This window comes from Giraffa tippelskirchi, chromosome 12, assembly GCF_054371585.1.
Source record: "Giraffa tippelskirchi isolate mGirTip1 chromosome 12, T2T-mGirTip1v1.2.pri, whole genome shotgun sequence".
NCBI classification, from domain to species: domain Eukaryota; kingdom Metazoa; phylum Chordata; class Mammalia; order Artiodactyla; family Giraffidae; genus Giraffa; species Giraffa tippelskirchi.
Genome location: NC_137286.1, coordinates 106,938,249 through 106,959,983, shown reverse-complemented (window position 1 = coordinate 106,959,983; position 21,735 = coordinate 106,938,249). Strand labels below are relative to the sequence as shown.

The 21,735-nt window shown below is 40.0% G+C and overlaps 2 protein-coding genes and 1 long non-coding RNA gene across 51 annotated transcripts in view; 1 reads left to right on the top strand and 2 right to left on the bottom strand.

Annotated features, from left to right (window-relative positions):
• The window catches only part of PSPC1 (paraspeckle component 1), a 77,600-nt gene extending 72,170 nt beyond the window's left edge, over window positions 1-5,430 (bottom strand). For both annotated transcript variants that reach the window (XR_014071044.1, XM_081549152.1), the window contains exons 1-2: window positions 4,937-5,430; window positions 871-1,172 (exon numbers count right to left, since the gene is read on the bottom strand). Coding sequence is in view for 1 of the 2 variants with exons in the window: in XM_081549152.1 (XP_081405278.1) it covers window positions 871-1,172; window positions 4,937-5,299 (665 nt within the window). In the remaining variant the exon portion in view is untranslated. The remainder of the gene's footprint in view (window positions 1-870; window positions 1,173-4,936) is intronic.
• A 133-nt stretch (window positions 5,431-5,563) lies between these two features.
• Window positions 5,564-21,735, top strand: part of LOC145529220 (uncharacterized) — a 26,254-nt gene continuing 10,082 nt past the window's right edge. The window contains exon 1 of the long non-coding RNA XR_014071046.1: window positions 5,564-6,045. This is a non-coding gene — a long non-coding RNA (uncharacterized LOC145529220). The remainder of the gene's footprint in view (window positions 6,046-21,735) is intronic.
• ZMYM5 (zinc finger MYM-type containing 5) overlaps window positions 15,409-21,735 on the bottom strand; it is a 26,951-nt gene continuing 20,624 nt past the window's right edge. For 36 of the 48 annotated variants that reach the window (XR_014071041.1, XR_014071043.1, XR_014071042.1 and 33 more), the window contains 3 exons: window positions 21,535-21,700; window positions 20,433-20,645; window positions 15,409-16,812 (listed from right to left, as the gene is read on the bottom strand). Coding sequence is in view for 45 of the 48 variants with exons in the window: in XM_081549111.1 (XP_081405237.1) it covers window positions 16,045-16,812; window positions 20,433-20,645; window positions 21,535-21,700 (1,147 nt within the window). In the remaining 3 variants the exon portion in view is untranslated. The remainder of the gene's footprint in view (window positions 16,813-20,432; window positions 20,646-21,534; window positions 21,701-21,735) is intronic. The other 12 variants (XM_081549141.1, XM_081549146.1, XM_081549143.1 and 9 more) reach the window with 1 other exon arrangement.

Here is a 21,735-nt window from a genome sequence, read left to right as displayed (position 1 = left end):
TGGGAATGTAAAATGATACAAATATCTGGAAAACAGTTTGGGAGTTCCTTATGAAGTTGAACATACATTTACTCCGAAGTATTACCTAAGCCACATCAAAGCATACTGTTCACAAGAAGTTTTATACACAAATGTTCATAATAGCTTTATTCACAAAGGCCAATAGTTGGAAGCAACTTGAACATCCACCCAAAGGTCACCAAAGTTGTAACCTGGCCATAAAAAGGAACAAAATACTGATATAGTGATATGGATGAAATCTCATAAACATTATGCTAAGCAAAAGAAATCAGACACAAAAGAATAGATACTATTCATATAGAATTTCATTTATATGAAATATAAGAAAAAAAAACTATAGTAACAGAAGATCAAGAGCAGTCTAAGCAGGGATAAGAGGAGTAACTGCAAAAGGACACAAAAGAATTTTTGTTGGATGCTGAAAATGTTATCTTGATTGTGGTGGAGGGTAAGTGACTACATACATTTTTTTTAAATTCACTGGGCTATACATGCAAAACTGGATGCATTTTAACATATGTAAATTATACTTCAAAACTGATTAAAACCTCATTCTTAAATGTAACGTTTTGCTTTGCATCTAATACACTTCAATAGGCTGAATAAAAATGGTAACACAAAACATTCCTGAGATTCCATGTGGATTAATACACTGAAGTTTGAGTAAAGTATTGATTCTTGACTCCTGTAGGTACACAAATATAGCCTATTTGTATTCACTGAGTACTTATCAACACCTACTTACCACATGCCAAGACAACATACAGGGAAGGAACTACAAAGAAAAGAGGCAGAACAGAGAGAAGCTTATGTGTAACTCTACAGAAAAGACAAGATGTTTAAACTTACGTTGTTAGCAAGAATGCCCCATCACCACATCTTTCCAGAGCCTTTCGTGCAGGAGGTTTTGCTGCAAATTCCACAAAACCTTTTCCCGTAGCTCTACCACGATCATCCACAACAACAACAGCTTTCTCTACTGGACCAAACTGGGAAAATGCTTGCTCTAGAAGCTCATTGGAAACCACCGGAGAAAGGTTCTTAACAGTTAGGGCTGCTCCATGTGTAGCAAAACGAATTCGGAGAGGTCTGCTCTTCAAAATGGTGCCATCCAGCTCTGCTTTTGCAATTTCAGCCAGTGTTCTGGACTCCTTTTTAGGAAGAAAAAGATCACTTTTTTAAAAATTACAGTTAACAAAAAAATTTTAAATAGTGGCTTGTTTCTAAAGAAAGCTGGATAGTTTTAGAAAATGGCTGATAGGGTCACTATGTTTTTGTATCTTTCAGTTATGCTATCACACATATTTTATTAATTTTTTACAGATAAGTAATTTTAAACATTTTAAGTAGAGAGTTCCAACCCCAACGTTCTGTTAAAAATCATGACTTAAAGATAATCTGTTCATAAACAGATTGCTACTGTTTAGTCACTAAGTCAAATCCAACTCTTTTAATGACCCCATGGAGTGTAGATTACCAGCTATTAAATATGCAAGCAGTATCTTTTATAAGTCTCCTAAATGTATTAAAGGAAATACAGAATTACTTTTTGAGACCAAGTATCAGTTACTAGAAACTATTTTTGAAAATAGTTTCTCTATACATTCCATGTTTGTTATTTATATCTTAATAAAGTGTACCACCTCTCCAATGCCAGACAAATCCCTTTTCATTTCCATTTCTTTTATATTATCTGTAAAAAAAAATACCATCAGGTGTTATTAATCACTTCTTCTAAAACAGTTTTCATGGGCTACACATTTCTCCCACTACACTAAGAAAAGCAAATACCCATTCATGGGCTATAAGAAGTCTCTTCATTAAACAGAATAGCATGTACACATATCCTTATTATTATAAACTGGAGAATATGTTCATTGCTGAACTACAAGATAAGAGAATTTCCTTCTTGAAGAACTCCAAAGTTTCTATAAAATACACGCATCTAAAACAGCAAACTGGTAAACTTACTACAGGTATGTTCTTTTTCAGTTGTGAGAACTTTCAGCAAAAAACTGAAAGAGGCTTAATACGCATTTTGTGAGAAGAGTACAAATTGCACTTTCTTATGAAAAAGTCTTAAGATCAAAACAGCTTTTTATTCAATCTCTGAAATGTTCACAACAGCTTTCAACTACTTCACTTATGTGAAAATCTACCTACAGAACTAATTTTACAAAAACAAATGAACCTAACCTCTTTAGATATTCAAAATGGCCATTTTATTACTCTTTAACCCTGTAGTAGCAATAGTACCAGCAAACATTTCACAAATACCTAACAAGGGTTATGTCCTTTTCAGCTAAGATGTCAGTAATCCAACAACTCTTGACAGGTAACTTTTAGGAATGGAGTCTTGGATTAGAATGCTGTCACACGTATAACTAGGAATGAGAAGAAACATGAGCAAATTTCATGGGGTGATGATAGTATGTTGATCTAAAATCACAAGATTATACACTAAGTATCTATGCATCTCATTATATGTAGGTTTCAAATACCTTAAAAAAACAAAATTGGACTCTAGTTAATGATAAGCATGCTGAGAGTCATGGACTGATGGACGGACTGAGATAGAGATGAACAGATACGTGAAAAAAATAGAGCAAAATTTAATTTTAGACTCTAGGTACTGAATGTATGAATACTGAGTATCAATGTTCATTTCTAAACTCTGAAATTATTCATAATAGTATGTTTGTGGGCAGGGGAGGAGAGAGAGCCTGGGGAGGACTCTATAAAGTGTTTCTAGAGAGCATCTCCTGCTTCTGATTCAGTCAGATATGGTGACAAAGTGTGACATGTCATTTTCAAGATAAGCAAGAAATTTTCATTTTTATGTTAGATCAAGTACTTTTTTACTGTTGGCAACAAATACAATTTTTAATACTTTCTAGGACAAATAATAAAATGTTTATGCTATCAAGAATTTCATGCCATAGTGCATTTTCAAAGTTTATACTTTTGGTTTTAAATGGTTGTACATCAGAGTTTCACAACTTCAGCATATTATGGACAAGATAATTCTTACTGTGGGGGCCGTCCTGTGCACTGTAGGATGTTTATGCCAGTAGAACCACCCCCCACCACCACTGTTTAACAACCAAAAATGTCTCCAGACATTGCCACATGTCCTCTGGGAAGTAAAACCACTCCGTTTGAGAACTACTGCCCTATATGTGTACTGAAGTAACTATCAAGTCAATTAAAATTATGTACTTGAACCAAGATTTCCCTACTTCATGGCTCAGGATAGTGACAATAACATAGGTACTAAGTGGTTATTACAGGCCAGTCATTTATTCCTCCCCTATATATTAATACACATACACAGGTCTTTGCCTTATCCTTCATCAGCCTCACCAACAATCTCATGAAGTGGGTTTTGCTACTATCCTCACTTCATACATAGGGAAACAGGCTTACAAAGGTTCAAGTAACTTGTCCAAAACCACACACAAATCTGATTTGAACCTATACAAAATCCACAATCCATCAATAACAGCCTTCCAGCTATATCTCTGCATCACACTCTTCATAAAACATTGAAATTACAGGTTCTTAACTAAAGGAATACAAAAAACAAAAAACTGAAGTTACTACCCCAAGAGAGACTGCTTGAACTTGGGTCTAACAACCTCCACTGGCTCCACTTGCCACTTTTCAACAGCCACTACACCAGTAGTACACACTACAGCCATTGTGCTGGCTGTAGTGTGTTGTTTAGTAGATAAGCCGTGTCTGACTCTCGTGCGACCCCGTGGACTGTAGCGCACTAGACTCCTTGGTCCATGGGATTTTTCAGGAATACTGAAGTGAGTTGCTATTCCCTTCTAAAGATCTCCCCAACCCAGGGATTGAACCCCCCTCTCCTGCAATTCTTTACCACTGAGCCATCTGGGAAACCCCACACCATTACTAATATTCAGATCAGGTACTTATATTCAGATCAAGTATGCACTATGATTTTCCTAAACAGAAAAAAATCTGTAATAGCTCAGAAATATTTGAAGTTTTTAAATTTAACACAGAGTTCAGATTAAACGGTAAAGTTATCCATGAAGTCAAATCTCAAACTAAATTTTAACTTCCAACTAAAAAATTTTTAACACTCTTACACAAAAATTTAGGGTGAAAAAAAAAAAGAAAATTTAGGGTGATGGCTCTGAAGAAGCTTATCTCAAAAGAGCAAGACAATAGCAGCCCTTCTCACCTCATTTCACAATCCTACAAAAAGCTTTTATAAAGACAAGTGAAGACCTATGTTATCCAATATAGTAGCCACAAACCACATGTGGCTATTTGATAACAAATAAAATTTAAAATTCAACTCCTCGGCCGCAATAACCACATTTCAAGTGTTGAACACTCACATATGGGTAGTGGCTATTCTACTGGAAAGGGCATATTACACTAAGAGTTATACTAGTGTCACTTAATTAAGATCAGTTTTCTCCATATTAAGATTTTTGCCTTGTCCACTCACGGAGAGAAAACCTATTAAAGTACTTGAAATGAACCAAAGATTTACTTCATAACTCAGGACAATGATAATAACTTTTACTAAGTGGTTATTACAGGCCAGTCATTAATTCCTATTAAGGTTTAGATGAAACGGGAAAAAATGCGTGCTATCCTACTACCACAGAGTGTAAGGGAGTCACAGAAAAGCGATAAGTCCTCGTAGGAAGTTCCCTCACGCGAGCCACGCGACAACAGCCCGGCTCGGGGTGGGGAGGGGTCCGAAATGAGGGAGAGGTGACCGCGGGCGGGGGGGGGTCCGAGGTGAGGGAGAGGTGACGGGGGGTCGAGGTGAGCCGGGGGCAGGGGAGAGGCGAGTTGAAAGGAGGGAAAATGAGGAGGGACCTTGCAGCCCCGGAGCCCCGGGAGGCCCGCGCCCTCGCCCGCCCCTCACCAGGCGGATGAAGCCGAAGCCGCGGTCGCGGTTGATGAAGACCTCGCTGGGCTCGCCATAGCGCTCGAACAACCGCTTGAAGTCGTCCTCGGTGATGTCCGTGGGTAGGTTCCCCACGAAGAGGCGGCAGCGCTGCGTGTACGTCTTCTCGCCCGGCTTGAGGAAGCTCTTGATGTCGATAGTGAAACCGCCCTCGTCGGCCGGCCGGTCCTCTCCGGCAGGCGCGGCGGGCACCGGCGGCTCCCCTGGCAGCGCGAGAGCCAGGGCCGCCGGCTCCCCCTCTCCGGCCGCCGACTCAAGAGCGCGGAGGCGCGCCGGGTTCTTCTCAATGCGCACTTGTTTCAGGTTCCCCCTCAACATCATCTCAGCGCGTGCCCCCGAGCCGGCCTAGAGCTAGAAATGCACGTCGGTGTCGACCCACGGAACAGAGGTCGGAAAGACTAGCTCCGAGACACCTCCGGCCAGCCACCCGCACTCACGCCCAAGATGGCGCCGCTATAGCGGTGGTCGGAGGGAGAGACGCCACGCAAGCCCCGCCCCTCCGAGGGCGCGCTGAGGCCGGTGCGCCTGCGCACTCCTGCGCCAACGGCCCCCTGGCGGCGTGCGCATGCGCACCACTGTGCGCGCGTCCCTGTTCCCAGCCTTCCCAGGGCTCGAAAAGATGCAGGTTCTCAGTTCCTGACCTAACGGTGGAGGTGGGCGTTGCAGCAGTGTGTGAAAACTCAATAATTCAGAGAAACATCCACATTCTCCTTGACGTCCAGCTCTATTTTCAATGACAGCGGGAAAGTGAAAACTTGCAGATTTTATACATAGCATTGAATAACGAGGTATTTCCCAGTAATTGAAACAAGTGAAAACACATTTCCGCCCTTTTCAAGAGCAAGGTTATTATATTTCGTAATGAAAAATCCAGTTCTGTATAACAGTTGTGATGTGATTATTAACCTCAAAGAAGGACTCCCTGAACTATGGACCACATTCTAGGGCAGGATCATCAAACGTTTTCTGTAAAGGGCCAGATGGTAGATAATTGTAGATTTTCAAGCCATGTACTATGTCGGCCAAACTACTCAATTCTGCGCGGTACCGCTCCCGGCAGGCACATGGTAGGTCTTCATTAAGTATTAAAAAGAAAAGCATTCACGGTCACTTTACAAACCCTTCAGCAATTTCTCGTGAATTTAAATGCTTACTTTAGAATGGGCAGTGTTGCTGTGCTGTGCTTAGTCGCTCAGTCGTGTCCGACTCTTTGCGACCCCAAGGACTGTAGCCCCCAAGCCCCTCTGTCCGTGGGATTCTCCAGGCGAGAATACCGGAGTGGGTTGCCATGCCCTCCTCCGGGAATCCTCCCGACCGGGGAAGATCTCCCGGGTCTCCCTCATTGCAGGTAGGTTCTTTACCCACTGAGCCACCTGGAAAGCCCAGAACAGCAATAATACTTAGTAAATCTGTCGGCCAAAATTTTGCATGAGACGTTTAGATTAAAAAATTGGAGAACGGCAATCTCTCTGCTATTTACCCAGCTGAAATGAAAACCTGTGTTCGCACAAAGACCTGTATGAAAATGTTTATAGGGATTTTATTTGTAATCAGCGAAAACTGGAAAGAACCCAAATGTCCAACTGGTGAATGGACTAACAGTGGTACATTCATATAATAGAACATATTCAGCAATAAAAAGGAAAAAACTACTGATAAACGCAATAATGTGACTCAAAGGCTACACACTGAATATATGACATTCTGTAAAACTAGCTACAGTGGTTGCCAGGAGCTGGAAGGGAGGGTAAGGTTGACTAAGTAGAGACACAGAGAACTTTTTGGAAAGAGGGAAGTAAATCTTAGCAACTGCCTGACAGTCCAGTCGTTAGTACTCTGCCCTTTCACTGCAGTGGCCCTAGGTTCAATCCCTAGTCGAAAATAAGATCCTCCCCAAGTCACTCACAGCTGATATTGTCAAATTTGTTAATTTCACTGAAGAAAAAGACACAATCAGAAGAAAATTGCCTCATTCTATCAGCACCAAATCAACCCACTTAATTCCATATGTAGCCATACGTGCTGCCTTATGTCCTGTAATTAATAAAACGAATGGTCAAAAATCCCCTCTAAGGCCAAACCACTGGATGGTATCTTTTAAGTGCTTTTCTTCTACAGTTACCTAATCCCCTTCCAAAGTGAATAGTTACTTGATCTAAAAGTTAATAAATCAGTTCTGTACTGAACTATTCCCACCAGCAAAAGAAACTGTTGATGAAACTAGCATCTTGAAAAAAAAAAAAAAGGGAAAAAACTCTTCTAGGACCACGGGTTGTCCTTTAGTTACTATTTCTTTAGTCAAGAAAGAAAGGAAACAAGAGTTGTGTTTGCTTTGTCTTGATTCACTCATCACTTGATTTCTCCTTCAGCCACACAAGCAGATGTCTATCCCACATTCCATACCACTGAAACCTCTCTTGTCACCATGGGCGACATCTCCCACTTTGACCAGAGACAGCTGGTCACAGATCTTGCAGTAGCATTTGACATTGTAGAACTGGGCCTGAGTTTCATCATGTGTCATATGGAAAAAATACCTTCTTTGCAGAGTTTTTGTGCATATTAAATGAATTAATTCAAGTACAGTCTGCGACTTCCCTTGTGGTCCAGTGGCTAAAACTCCACACTCTTAGCGAAGAGGGCCTGGGGTTTGATTCCTGGTCAGGGAGCTAGATCTCACATGCTGCAACTAAGATGTGGTACAGTTAAAGTATATAGTGTTTGGGAAATAGTCCAGCATCATAAATACAACTCTATTATTAATGATCACTTCCCTCCTAGTTTCTTAAAACAGTGTTTTATCTTCTGCACTACGATATTCCCTGATATTCTAACAGCCACTGGCCACTCTTCACTCTCTGTCTTTACTGGGAATCTGCACTTGAGAATGTTGAAGAACGACAGGTCTGAGTTCTCCTCTTCTGCCACACTCATTCCCTAGGTCAGACCACCCACACTGAGGTGCCTCAGAAGCATTGGGGCAGGTTTTCTAAACTTCAACACTATTGATATTTTGGACCGAATGATTATTTATGGTAAGGAGATGTTTAGCTGCATCATTGGCTTCTACTTACTCAATGCCAATAGCACCCCACTCACAGGGGTGCTATTGTACTGGGCATTACTCTAATTGCTTTATACTTATTAACTCATTAATCATCACACAATCTTTTTTTTTTTTTTTTATAACAATCTTTTAAGATATGTACTATTATTATCATCTTAAAATTTTTATTTATTTTTGGCTATGCCAAGTCTGTTGCTGTGTGGGAGCTTTCTCTAGTTATGGTGCTCAGGCTTAGTTGCTCCACAGCATGTGGAATCTTCATGGACCAGGAGTAGAACCCTAATCCCCTGCATTGGCAGGCATTCTTAACCGCTAGACTATCAGGGAAGTCTTCATCTTTTTTTAAGACTATTTTTTGGAGCAGTTTTCAGTTGGCTGCAAAATTAAGAGGAAGGAATACGCTTTCCTATACACTTCTTGCCCCTACACCTGCGCGAGTCTCCTCTACTATCAACATCCCCCACCAGATGGGACATTTATTACAGTCCACGAGCTTACGTTGACACATCATCATCAACCAGAGTCATGAGATGACATTAGGGTCACTTTTCATGTTGTACATTCTGTGAGTCAACAAACTATAATAGCATGTATCCAGCATTGTAGCATCAAACATAGTATTTTCACTACTCTAAATCTCTTCTGTTCTCCACTTATTCACCCCTCTCCCCATCCAGCCCCTGTAATCCCTGATCTCTCCACTGTCTCCATAGTTTTGCCCTTCCAGAACATCTCAATATTGAGTTTTCCTATTCATCAACATGGTATGTCTCTCCATTTATTTACTTCTTTGATTTCATTTATCAGAGATTAGTAGTTTTCCTCTACTCTTGCCTGGAAACTCCCATGGATGGAGGAGCCTGGTGGGCTGCAGTCCATGGGGTTGCAAAGAGTCGGATACAACTGAGCGACTTCACTTTCACTTTTCACTTTCACGCATTGGAGAAGGAAATGGCAACCCACTCCAGTGTTCTTGCCTGGAGAATCCTAGGGATGGAAGAGCCTGGTAGGCTGCCGTCTATGGGGTCACACAGAGTCGGACATGACTGAAGCGACTTAGCAGTAGTTTTCTTCGTATACATCTTATAGGTAATTTGTTAATTTTTATCTAAGTATTCATTTGTTTTGGGTGGTAATGGAAGTGGTATTGTGTTTGTAATTTTAAATTTCACTTGTTCATTGCTGGTGTGTAAAAACATTACAGTCCATGAGGTCCCAGAGTCAGACACAACTTAGTGACTGAACAATAGCAACAACAACAACAATTACTGACTTTTGTGTATTAACCTTGTATCCTTCAATCATCCATTTACTTTTTTGTGTGGCCATACTACCTGGCTTGTGGGATCTTAGTTCCCTGACCAGGGATGGAACCCAGGCCCCCCAGAAATGGAAGCACAAAGTTCCTAACCAGGGAATTCCCCCATTTAAATACTTTTAATTTATATATGCCTTTAATTTAAAGTGAGTTTCTTATACACCACATAGAATTGAGTCTTGCTTTTTGACCCACCCTGACAATCTTTGTCTTCTAATTAGTGCATTTAGATCAATGATGTTCAAAGTGATTACTGACATAGCTTGATTACTATCAACCATTTTTTTTTGAAAATTTATTTAACTGCATCAGGTTTTAGTTGGGGCACTAAGGATCTTTCCTGGCAGCGAGTGGTCTTACATGCCCTACAGCATGTGGGATTTTAGCTCCCCAACCAGGGATTGAACCCTTGCCCCTGCATTGCAAGGCAGATTCCTAACCACTGGACCAGTAGGGAGGCCCCTATCATATTTTTATTATTTTCCACTTGCTGCTCTTATTCTTTGTTCCTATTTTTTAATGGTTTTTAATTGAAGTACAGTTGATGTACAATGCTATATTCATTATTGTTGTACATCAATGTGACTCATTTATACACATATATAAATTCTTTTCCATATTCTTTTCCATTATGGTTTATCAAGTTCCTATTTTTGTATACTACTCTTTCTGCCTTTTGTGATTTTAATTAAGCATTTTATAGTTTCATTTTCTCTCATTCATAGCATATCAGTTGTATTCATTGTTCTACTTTAAGTGGTTGCCCTAGATTTTGCCATGTACATTTATTTACAACTAATCCTAAAACCACTTTCAAATTATACTGATTACTTCACTAGTAGTGTAATTTACAACAGTAAAATAATCCTAATTTCTCCCTCCTGCCCCTTCTATCTCTGCAGTCATTCATTTCATTTATACATAAGCATATATAAGTGGGTAGCCATTCCCATGCTTACATTCCCAACTTAACCAAAAGTGAGAGCTATGGGCCTCCCCAAAGCCTTTCTCGACAGGAGCTTGTGGATTCCAAGTAAGAGTATCTAAAGCATTGTCTGAAACTTTTCAATTATGAACACAGAGCAGGGTTTTGCACTCAGATAATCAAACATACAAACAAAAATAAGCCAGGAGTTGAAGAGGAAGGGCAAACCAGTTAGAGAGATGATGCACACAGAACCTGGAGTCACGACAGGGTCTGCTTCTCAGAGAAACAGGAGGATTAGAAAGGCAAGTCTCTGAGGGATGGAAAGAAGGATCATGGATGAAGCCGAGTATGGATGGTCAGGCCTGATAAGAAGTGTTCTTGTACCAAGCCCTGAAGCTGGTGTGTCCTCTCAAAACCCCTATGTTCAAGTCCTGTCCCCCCAGGACCTCAGAATGCAACTGAGGATTTGAAGTTGACATTTTAAAGAGGTGATTAAGTTTAAATGACGTCATTGGGGAGGGCCCCAATCTGATGTGACTGGTACCTTTTTAAGAGTTTAGGGAATTTCCTGGTGGTCCAGTGGTGAGGACTTGGGACTGTCATGGGTCAGGATTCAATCCCTGCTCAGGGAACTAAGGTGACAAGCTGTGTGGCATTGCCAAAATAAATGGGTAAGAGAGGATGGCATGTAATTTTTCTTTCTTGTATTATTCTTGTTAGGTGTTGTTGTTTACTTGATATTTGTTAAATTTGTTACTTGATATTTGTCTAGGGTATTTCTGACCTTGTAGAACAAGCTGGAACGAGCCCTTTTCTTTCCATTCTCTAGGAGTGTATCTTCAAGATCTCGTACCTAAGGAAGAGAAGGAATCTGAGCCTATAGGTTTCTTTGTGGGAAGGCTTGTAATTTCAGAGTCAATTTCTTCAATAGGGACAAGCTATTCAGATTTTCTATTTATTCTTGGGACAGATTTGGTAAATTTTTCTCAAGCGATTTGTCTATCACATCAAACTTATCAAATTCTTGACCTAAGTTGATCATAATACCTCATGCTTTTAGTGTCCATAGGATCTCCAGTGATCTTTCATATTGGTTATTTCTCTCTTTTTTGATCCCTTCATCAGTTTTGATAATGAAACTGAGTAGAACCTTGTGGGGTCTGCCTGGGTATAAGCCTCTTCCTGTTCCACACCTTTTGTCTGTAGAAGCAGCTTTGGTCTTTGAGACCTTCCCCGAGTTCCTCCTCAAGGAATGTAGGTAAAAAACTGAGCACACCCTTGAGTCATTTTACAGAAACCAGGGCCCCACCACATGGAATCAGTTCAGTTCAGTCACTCAATCATGTCCAACTCTTTGCAACCCCATGGACTGCAGTATGCCAGGCCTCTCTGTCCATCACCAACTCACAGAGCTTGCCTAAACTTGGAAACTGCTTAACAAAGTCAGAGCCCCCAGACACACTGGAGCCAGAATGACGGAAACCTGTTAAGACCCAACCAATCAGAACCATGTCCACACACTTAAGACCCGTACCCTTAATTTTAGTCTTTAAAAACACTTGCCTTGAAGCCACCAGGGAATTTGGGCCCTCTGAGCCCTGGCTGCCAGGTTTACTTGCTGGCGCCTTGCAAATAAACATTACCTTCCTTCTCCACAAGCTGGGTCAGTGCATTGACTGTAGTCAGTGCCTCAAGTGGGCAGACCTGAGTTTGGTTTGGCAAACTAGTGGTTTACAATTCTATTAATTTATAAGCATATGACTTATGAAAGTCTTTTTAACATGTGCCTGACTGAGGTGTTAGTGCCATTTCCCAAGTTTCAGGTTTCCCTTGCTTTATCTGTAGGCGTGAAATGGGTTAATTGCTCTTCACTTCAAATGTGACTTCCACAGCAGAGGCATAACCATCTAGCAGTACAATCTCTGCTCCTAGGACTTCCCTGGTGGCCCAGTGGTTAAAGACTCAGTACTTCCACTGCAGGGGACAAGTGGTTCGATCCCTGGTTGAGGAACAAAGTTCCCACCTGCAGCAGCCAAAAGCAAAACAGTTTTTTCAAAACCTTCTCTACTCCAGAACATTACACCACTATTTTCCCAAACTATCTCACTTTCTCAAAAACCAACACATAGGTACTTACTCACATTTTTCTTTCAGCTCTAGTTAAATTCTTAAATTTCAATTTCATCCGAACATGGTCACCCTTTATAGTTCAGTATTATAGAGGACTGCTCCACTTCTTAAATTTTGTACTTCACGTTGTCTTTATCCATAACCTCTTTCCCTACTGTCAGCCACTGATAATTGTAGCTTACAACCTTATGCCAAGCAGCTGGAGTTTCAAACTGAAAGTGACAGGGAGCTTCCGAGCTTTAAAGAAGTGATGCGACCTATCATGATACTGCATCACTCCTTCCACTGAACTTTGCTGAGCTCTTTACTCCAAATACTCATTCACTTCTATATCCTATGCAGTAAACTGAGACTTGTACCTATGAAGGGGCTATCAGCAACTCTTACTTGACTACAGTAGTAAGTAAGGGAGGGACGGGGGAATCACAGGAACAAAATGGTTCGATGTAAGAGTCTTAAAGACAGCAATTTTGAAAATCTGAGATTGATGAAAAAAACTCAGTTATCCTCTGTGAGATTAACAAAACCAATAAATTGCCATTTTTTGAGGACTGTTATTCTGAACTGTCTTTCCTAATCTTTGATATTAAATTTGCAGTAGGGGATAATTTTTTTTCTAAGACTTGCATTTGTTTCCTTCCTTCCTTCCTTAAGGTGAGCACATACTAATTGTACAATGTAAAAAATAAGAGCTAGATAAGGAAAAAGAAACTAAATGATTCACCAGGCTAAAGAGATATACTTTTATCATCTTCAGAATTTACAGTTGATTTTTTCTTCAATATCTCACTATGAAAAATTCATACACACTAAAAAGTTGAAATTTACAGTGAACAAGAATAAACTCGTCACCTACATCTTTTGAATTTTTCACACCTAATTCATTACACATGCCTCACAGGTGTGCCTGCAATGTGCTGAACATGGCCACTGGTTGATTTCATTAGTTTGGTCAGATTACCCAAGCGTCTAATACCACCACATGACAAATCAGTAATTCAATTAACTGGCAAGTGCTCATGAAATAACGGGCACAAAAGAAAGCATCACTACAAACAAAGCTAATGGAGGTGATGGAATTCCAGTTGAGCTATTTCAAATCCTGAAAGATGATGCTGTGAAAGTGCTGCACTCAATATGTCAGCAAATTTGGAAAACTCAGCAGTGGCCATAGGACTGGAAAAGGTCAGTTTTCATTCCAATCCCAAAGAAGGGCAATGCCAAAGAATACTCAAACTACTGCACAATTGCACTCATCTGACACACTAGTAAAATAATGCTCAAAATTCTCCAAGCCAGGATTTAGCAATACATGAACCATGAACTTCCAAATGTTCAACCTGGTTTTAAAAAAGGCAGAGGAACCAGAGATCAAATTGCCAACATCCGCTGGATCATCGAAAAAGCAAGAGAGTTCCAGAAAAACATCTATTTCTGCTTTATTGACTATGCCAAAGCTTTTGTCTGTGTGGATCACAATAAACTGTGGAAAATTCTGAAAGAGATGGGAATACCAGACCACCTGACTTGCCTCTTGAGAAACCTGTATGCAGGTCAGGAAGCAACAGTTAGAACCAGACATGGAATAACAGACTGGTTCCAAATAGGTAAAGGAGTACATCAAGGCTGTATATTGTCACCCTGCTTATTTAACTTATATGCAGAGTACATCATGAGAAACGCCGGGCTGGAGGAAACACAAGCTGGAATCAAGAGTGCTGGGAGAAATATTAATAACCTCAGATATGCAGATGACACCACCCTTATGGCAGAAAGTGAAGAACTAAAGAGCCTCTTGATGAAAAAGAGGAGAGTGAAAAAGTTGGCTTAAAGCTCAACATTCAGAAAACTAAGATCATGGCATCCAGTCCCATCACTTCATGGCAAATAGATGGGGAAACAGTGGCTCACTTTATTTTTCTGGGCTCCAAAATCACTGCAGATGGTGACTGCAGCCATGAAATTAAAAGACGCTTACTCCTTGGAAGGAAAAGTTATGACCAACCTAGACAGCATATTAAAAAGCAGAGACATTACTTTGCCAACAAAGGTCCATCTAGTCAAGGCTATGGTTTTTCCAGCGGTCATGTATGGATGTGAGAGTTGGACTATAAAGAAAGCTGAGTGCCAAAGAATTGATGCTTTTGAACTGTGGTGTTGGAGAAGACTCTTGAGAGTCCCTTGGACTGCAAGGAGATCCAACCAGTCCATCCTAAAGGAGATCAGTCCTGGGTGTTCATTGGTAGGACTGATGTTGAAGCTGAAACTCCAATACTTTGGCCACCTGATGCGAAGAGCTGCCTCATTTGAAAAGACCCTGATGCTGGGAAAGATTGAGGACAGGAGGAGAAGGGGACGACAGAGGATGAGATGGTTGGATGGCATCACCGACTCGATGGACATGGGTTTGGGTAGACTCTGGCAGTTGGTGATGGACAGGGAGGCCTGTCGTGCTGCGGTTCATGGAGTCGCAAAGAGTCGGACACGACTGAGCGACTTAACTGAACTGAAAGCATTTGCAGAGTAACTTCAGAATCTGTTATGCTCTGGGTATCCTCACAGGCCTCTGAAGAAACTGGATTTTGGAATTATTCCAAAGCCTCATTAGGACCCAAGTATGAAACACTGAAAACCACCCAGATGTCAGGAAGCAAAACGGCTATAAACTAATGAGACTGGTGTTCTGGGTTATTTCCCAAAGTTTTCTGTGTTGGCCTCACCGAGAGTCTGCAAGTGCCCCATGTCATCCTGTTCCAGCCACCATTCACGTGCCATTTTGTTTCACAGGAAAAGCCTTGAGAAAAATGTATGTAAGGATGGAATATATGACAGAACTGCTATCAGAAACCAGAAACAAGGGAGAATTAGTAAATACATGGTGAAGGAACATGACTGACTACTTGAAAAAACTGACACCCTTCTTTTAATTTTCATGAGTGTATTTTTCCTTCGGGTGAAAACAAAAAAATTGCCACAACACATAAAGGTTAACTTAATACATTTTTATTTTAATATTTATACCAATAATATATTTTACATTTGTACCAACATAAAAATAGGTATATTCTTTATGCTTATAGTTTTCACATGACAAAAAAAGCTAAAACATTTATAAATTAAATTAAAACCAATAAAACACAAATTAACCACCTTAATTCATTTAACATAACAAATGATGCTGCTTTGTTCAAATAATAACATTTTGCCCAAATGAAATAAACCATAAGTATTTGGTTTACTAGCAAAAAGCTGCAGTTTCAGATTCCATTCTATTTCTAAATAACAATACTTGCTCACATATGTATCTTGTTCAACTGGTACTGATAAATTCAAGCCTTTTTCTCCCTCATTCAAGATAACCAGAACAAAATATTAATCACACCAGTCAAAAGTCAGTCCTGAAATGCCCATTTTAAAAGATGTGAATTGAAAGACTGAAAAGATCAACAATTGCCTTCACTGGGATGGGCATTAATCATGAGAACCTGGAGCAGAAACCATCTTTACGAGTTAACTTGCTATGATACGTATTACTAAAGTGCGGAGGAAGCACTCTGTCTGGGAGCCTCAGCACAAAAGACAGGGTACAGCTCTGAATAAGTATTTGACCTCTTCATGTCACGTCAGATCAGGTCTAAAGGGTACAACAGCTTCACACCATCCTTCCCCTGGCTCTCCTGTAATCTGTGTTCTGAAGCTTCAACAATTTTACTTGTTTTCAAATCAGATTTTAATTTTGAATATTTAACGCTATTGTTGATGTGCATTTCACTCTCCTCGTGTTTGCTAAGAATATGTGATAAATGCTGCCAATCTCTGCAGCCATTCTCATTCTTCAGTTGATTTTTTCCCTCCCCAAAGAGTTTGCAATACAGACAAAACACAGAATCTTTCGAGGTCGAATAAAGTAACCAGGATCTAGTGGTTTTCTCACCATTTGCAAGAATTCTTGTATAGTAAGTTTCTGAAAACTTCCTACCTGTACTGTCTTTTGGGAAGTTAAAATTTCTTACTTGAGGTGGATCATTTTCAACTAGAGTGTCCCTTTGTTTAATACTCAAAATTCGGGGCCATGTACCTGGATCTGCAGAAAGCACAGCTGGAATAACGGAGTCTTCTGATGGTTTCTCACCCAGCTGCTCTTGAAGTTTATCAGCTATGTCTGACATGGAAGAAGGTAAATTCACATCCTGTTGGACCACTGATGTGTCTAGGCTACATTCTGCTGAAACCTGTACTTCAGAAGTCTTTTCCTTTTTTTCTAGTATTTCTTCTATTTTTCCTGGAAGTATATTCAATGATCCATATAATTCTCCTTCATTTTCTTCTCCAATAGCATTCCTTTTTTTGTTTTCTGATGCTAATACTTTTTGAAAGTTTGTTTCCATCATCTGAGGAAAAATAGATTATAATTTTTCCTTACATTATTAACACTGAAAAAAGTTAATGTATATATAAATGCCCAATAAGCATATGAAAAAGATGCTTATCATTAATCATCAAAGAAATACAATTCAATACCACCACAAATCACTTCACACCCACCAGGATGCCTACAATAAAAGGAGTGATAACAACAAGTGTTAGCACAGATGTGGAAAAATTGGCACCTTCCTAAGGCACTGGTGGCAATGGAAAATGGGAAAATACTGGCAATTCCTCAAAATTAGCAGTCACCCTCTGGTGACACATATGGTCACCATAGTGACCCTATGCCACTTTTGAAGAGTGGCAATTCGAAAATGAAAATACATATCCACATAAAGACTTGTAGAAAACGATCACAAAAGCATTATTCACAAAAGCCAAGAAAATAGAAATAATAATGTGGTATTATCCATACAATGAAATATTATTTGGCAATAAAATTAGGTGTGGTTTATGCTACAACTTGGATGAACCTTGAAAACAGTGTTTGTGAAATTCAGTCACAAGGTACCATATAGTATATGATTCCATCTAATAAAAATTAAAATTAGCTATTATGGGGTCAATAAAATAAAAATGCACACACACACAGAAGAGTCAAAATAAGAAATGTATGCACTGTGAAGGGCATCTGCTAGCTGTAGTATTTTAGTACAGGGTACAGAGGAGAGTGAAAAAGTTGGCTTAAAGCTCAACATTCAGAAAACTAAGATCATGGCATCCAGTCCCATCACTTCATGGCAAATAGATGGGGAAACAGTGGCTCACTTTATTTTTCTGGGCTCCAAAATCACTGCAGATGGTGACTGCAGCCATAAAATTAAAAGACGCTTACTCCTTGGAAGGAAAGTTATGACCAACCTAGACAGCATATTAAAAAGCAGAGACATTACTTTGTCAACAAAGGTCTAGTCAAGGCTATGGTTTTTCCAGTAGTCATGTATGGATGTGAGAGTTGGACTATAAAGAAAGCTGAGTGCAAAGAATTGATGCTTTTGAACTGTGGTGTTGGAGAAGACTCTTGAGAGTCCCTTGGACTGCAAGGAGATCCAACCAGTCCATCCTAAAGGAGATCAGTCCTGGGTGTTCATTGGTAGGACTGATGTTGAAGCTGAAACTCCAATACTTTGGCCACCTGATGTGAAGAGCTGACTCACTGGAGAAGACCCTGATGCTGGGAAAGATTGAGGGCAGGAGGAGAAGGGGACGAGAGAGGATGAGATGGTTGGATGGCATCACCGACTCAATGGACATGGGTTTGGGTGAACTCCAGGAGTTGGTGATGGACAGGGAGGCCTGGCGTGCTGCAGTTCATGGGGTCAAAAAGAATCAGACATGACTGAGCGACTGAACTGAACAATCTAATCACAGTAGACAAAGGAGCTCAGGAACCAACAGCGCTGCTCTGAGGCAGTACCGAGGCAGAGCAGGAGTGACAATACGTGGCATGTGCCCTGGAAGACCGCCCTGACTGCGCCCTGGTCTCCAGTGCTCAGGGAAACCAGGGAACAGAGACGGCCACGAGGCTGTGGGCCAATTCTGGCAAGAGGGGACTGTGGTCAGGTGTAGGACTATGGTGGTGGGCACAGGGCAGAGCCAGGAGTGGGTTAGGAAGTAGAATCCAGGTTAGTTGGGAACTGAGTGGCCCTGGGGGCTAGGACAGAGGAGTAAGGAATAACCCAAAGTTTCTGCTTGGAGGACACCTGACTGAATGGGGGGTTATTTACTGATCTGGGAAACAAGGAAGGCAGGCTTACACTGTCAGTTGTAGCCAGAGTTCCAAATATTTGTGGAACATTCAAATGGAAATTAGACAGACATACTGGTGTGAAACTGAAGTATAATATATATTCCAGATATATTGTGGAAGTCATCAAAATACATATTAGTTGAACTATGGGACTGGTAAGACGATACCAAAAGAGCATATTTAAGAAGAGACAGAATGTCAAGGACTATTGCTAATGTTATTTTTTTACACAACCAAACTCAAGCCTTAGTCTTGTTTCTTTCTTTCTTGAGTGTCTTGGTAATGAATAGGTAGTCACGTTGTCACAATTCCCCCCACATCTAAGACTCATCTTCCTGGAGATCATTAAATTGAACCCAGTGTAGATCATCAGGGAACTCAAGGCTTACGTATAATTAAATGTTGGCATCAGAGCCAACAGAGCATATACATATACATATTTTCTTGCAGGATCTTAGTTCCTCACATTACATAAGGTATTATACATGAGGTTGAATCTAGCTGTGTGACTCTGGGGAAGACCTTCTCTGAACTTCAGTATCTTTAACACTATTTCAAAGGTTTTATTTAATTGAAAGTTAATAAACATTTAGTAAAGAGTGTCAACTAGTTACATCTGACTAATTAAAAGAAATAATTCAATTGATTAAAACACCCCCTTTCCCAGAAGTTAACTGCTGTGAACATTTTTAGATGATTCTTTCCATGTTTATTTCCAAGTATCACAATAATATGTTTGTATCGCTCTTTACTGATTTTTCCTCCCAGTTTTAGGCGTCACTATCAACTTCTCAATGAGGAGGATGCAAGTTTAGTTCTCTCTGCCACTGTGCTTACCACACACAGTCACCCTCCAGCTGCCTTCTCATCCTTTTTCAACTTTGGCACCAATGATATATTGGCCAGGTCATTCTTTGCTGTGAGGGCCTGTCTGGCCCATTGCAGAACTGTCTGCATTTCTGGCCCCCATTCACTGATGCCAGGTTCTTAGCTGCGGCATATGAGATCTAGTTCCCTGACCAGGGATTGAACCTGTGTTCCTTGCATTGGAAGGCAGAATCTTAACCACAGGATCACTAGGAAAGCCCTCCCACACAAAATTAACTTGAGATGGATCACAGATATAAAATATAAAACTAAAAAGAAGACAAGATAGGTAAATATCTTCATAACCTTGGTAGGCAAAGACACCCTTAACAAGAAACAAAAATATTAATCAGAAAAGCAAACAGTAAATTGGACTTTATCAAAATTTAAAACTTGGGCTTTTCACAAACATTGAGAAAAGACAAAAACATTGTCCAGAAGAAAAATCTTCCACATACATTTATTTTACAAAAGAAATGTATCCTGAATATATAAAGAATTCCTATAACTCAATAACAGAAAAGATAACCCAATAAAAAACGTGAGCTAAAAAAAAAAAGTGAGCTAAGACTTGGATACTTTACAAAAGAAGATATATGTGTGATAAAAAAGGAACAGCAGTTATCAGGAAATTAAAACCACAATGAGATAATCATTTCATATCCACTAGAATAGATTAAATCAAAACAGACAACATCAAATATTGTTGAGACTACAGAGTAATTGGAACTAGTGGGGACACAAAACGGTACAGGAGAAAATTACTCCTTGTAACCTCTGTAAAACGTCAAGTCTTAAAGCAAGCTTACTTACATCAATCAAGTTCAATACTCATTTGAGAGTAATAATCAATGAAAGATTGACAAAGGAACTAAATGAGATTCTAAGAAAAATCTGCTTTATGAAAGCTAACAGGAAGAAGTTACTGCAAACTTGATCATTTAAAACTCATTAAAAGAGAATTACCTGTTTATACTCATTAACACAACTTAGGCAGCAAAATCGCATTTGCTGACCTTCAATGACCAGGACACTGTTCCCAGCTCCTTTGCTGGGCAGGTACTCGCCACACTGCTCACAGCAATTCATCACTAGACCATTGGCCAGCCTGTACTTGTTAAAGCACTGGTTACTGCACAGCTTGTGTGTCACATTGTTAACACTGACTTCATGCCGAATCTAGAAGAAAAACCAATTTATTAAACAAACCAACCAGATTAGCATCATACCTGATATATCTATTTTTTTTTTCCAACAAAGAATCTCCAGTAATTTCTCAGTGGAAGAAATATTCAGGTAAAGGACATTAAAAAGCACATTTCACTACTCTTTCATTTTTATCTTTGATTTCTTGTAAAAAGGAAAAATAAGATTCATAGAATAAAAAGCAATAAAGTCAGAGATATTTGAGTAACAGAACATGAATTAGATAGTGGGTTTTGATATGACTTGATCATAAACAAATGGATAAGGAATTTGTAGGTATTATAAACTTCACTGCCCTAGAAAACAAGGGTGGGGGTGGCCAGTGGGCACCAGTATCACCCACTTTCAGGATGGTGTCTGTAAGGACGTAAGTTCTTGCTCTGCTCAGCTCTGTGGTAGCTGAGATAAAATCTTGTCCAGGATTTGCATGGCTCCCTGGTAACCCAGACCAAATTCAGCCAAGTGAGCACTCCCTAGATGCCTGGGAAGATGGCAGTGCCACCTAGGAAATGTGGGGTGACCTACATACTTCCACTCCACTTATTCTATGTGTTCTTCTAGGACTGGTTGTTTCATGTCCTGAACCTACATTCTCATTTAGTGTGGCTAAGAACAAAATCCACCATGAAACCACTGCTTTCTTTATGACTGCATTCAATTCCACACAAGCAGACGTTTACTCCCCATTCTATGGGAAGGGGACGTTTGTTAGGAGACAGCTCTAACATATACCTATTCTTCCCTTCAACTTCACTTAGGGGATTCAGGACACATCTATTAGGTAGATGGCAGAACATATAATAGTACCTAAAACTTAAAACTATCCTTGTTAATCTAGATAGTAACTTAAAAAACTCCAGACCTCTGTTAGTTTATTACAGATTGTACATCTTGATTTGTTCAGAACTCTTTTTCGAAGATTCTGGCTGTCTTCATAGGGAGACACACGAGATGTACTACAACATTTTGGGAAGGGTTCACTTGACTCCCCTTGAGGAACAACGGTAGCTTTTTTGGTAGGTGCATCTCTGAAACACAAAGGACAGACACAATTTGAGAACAT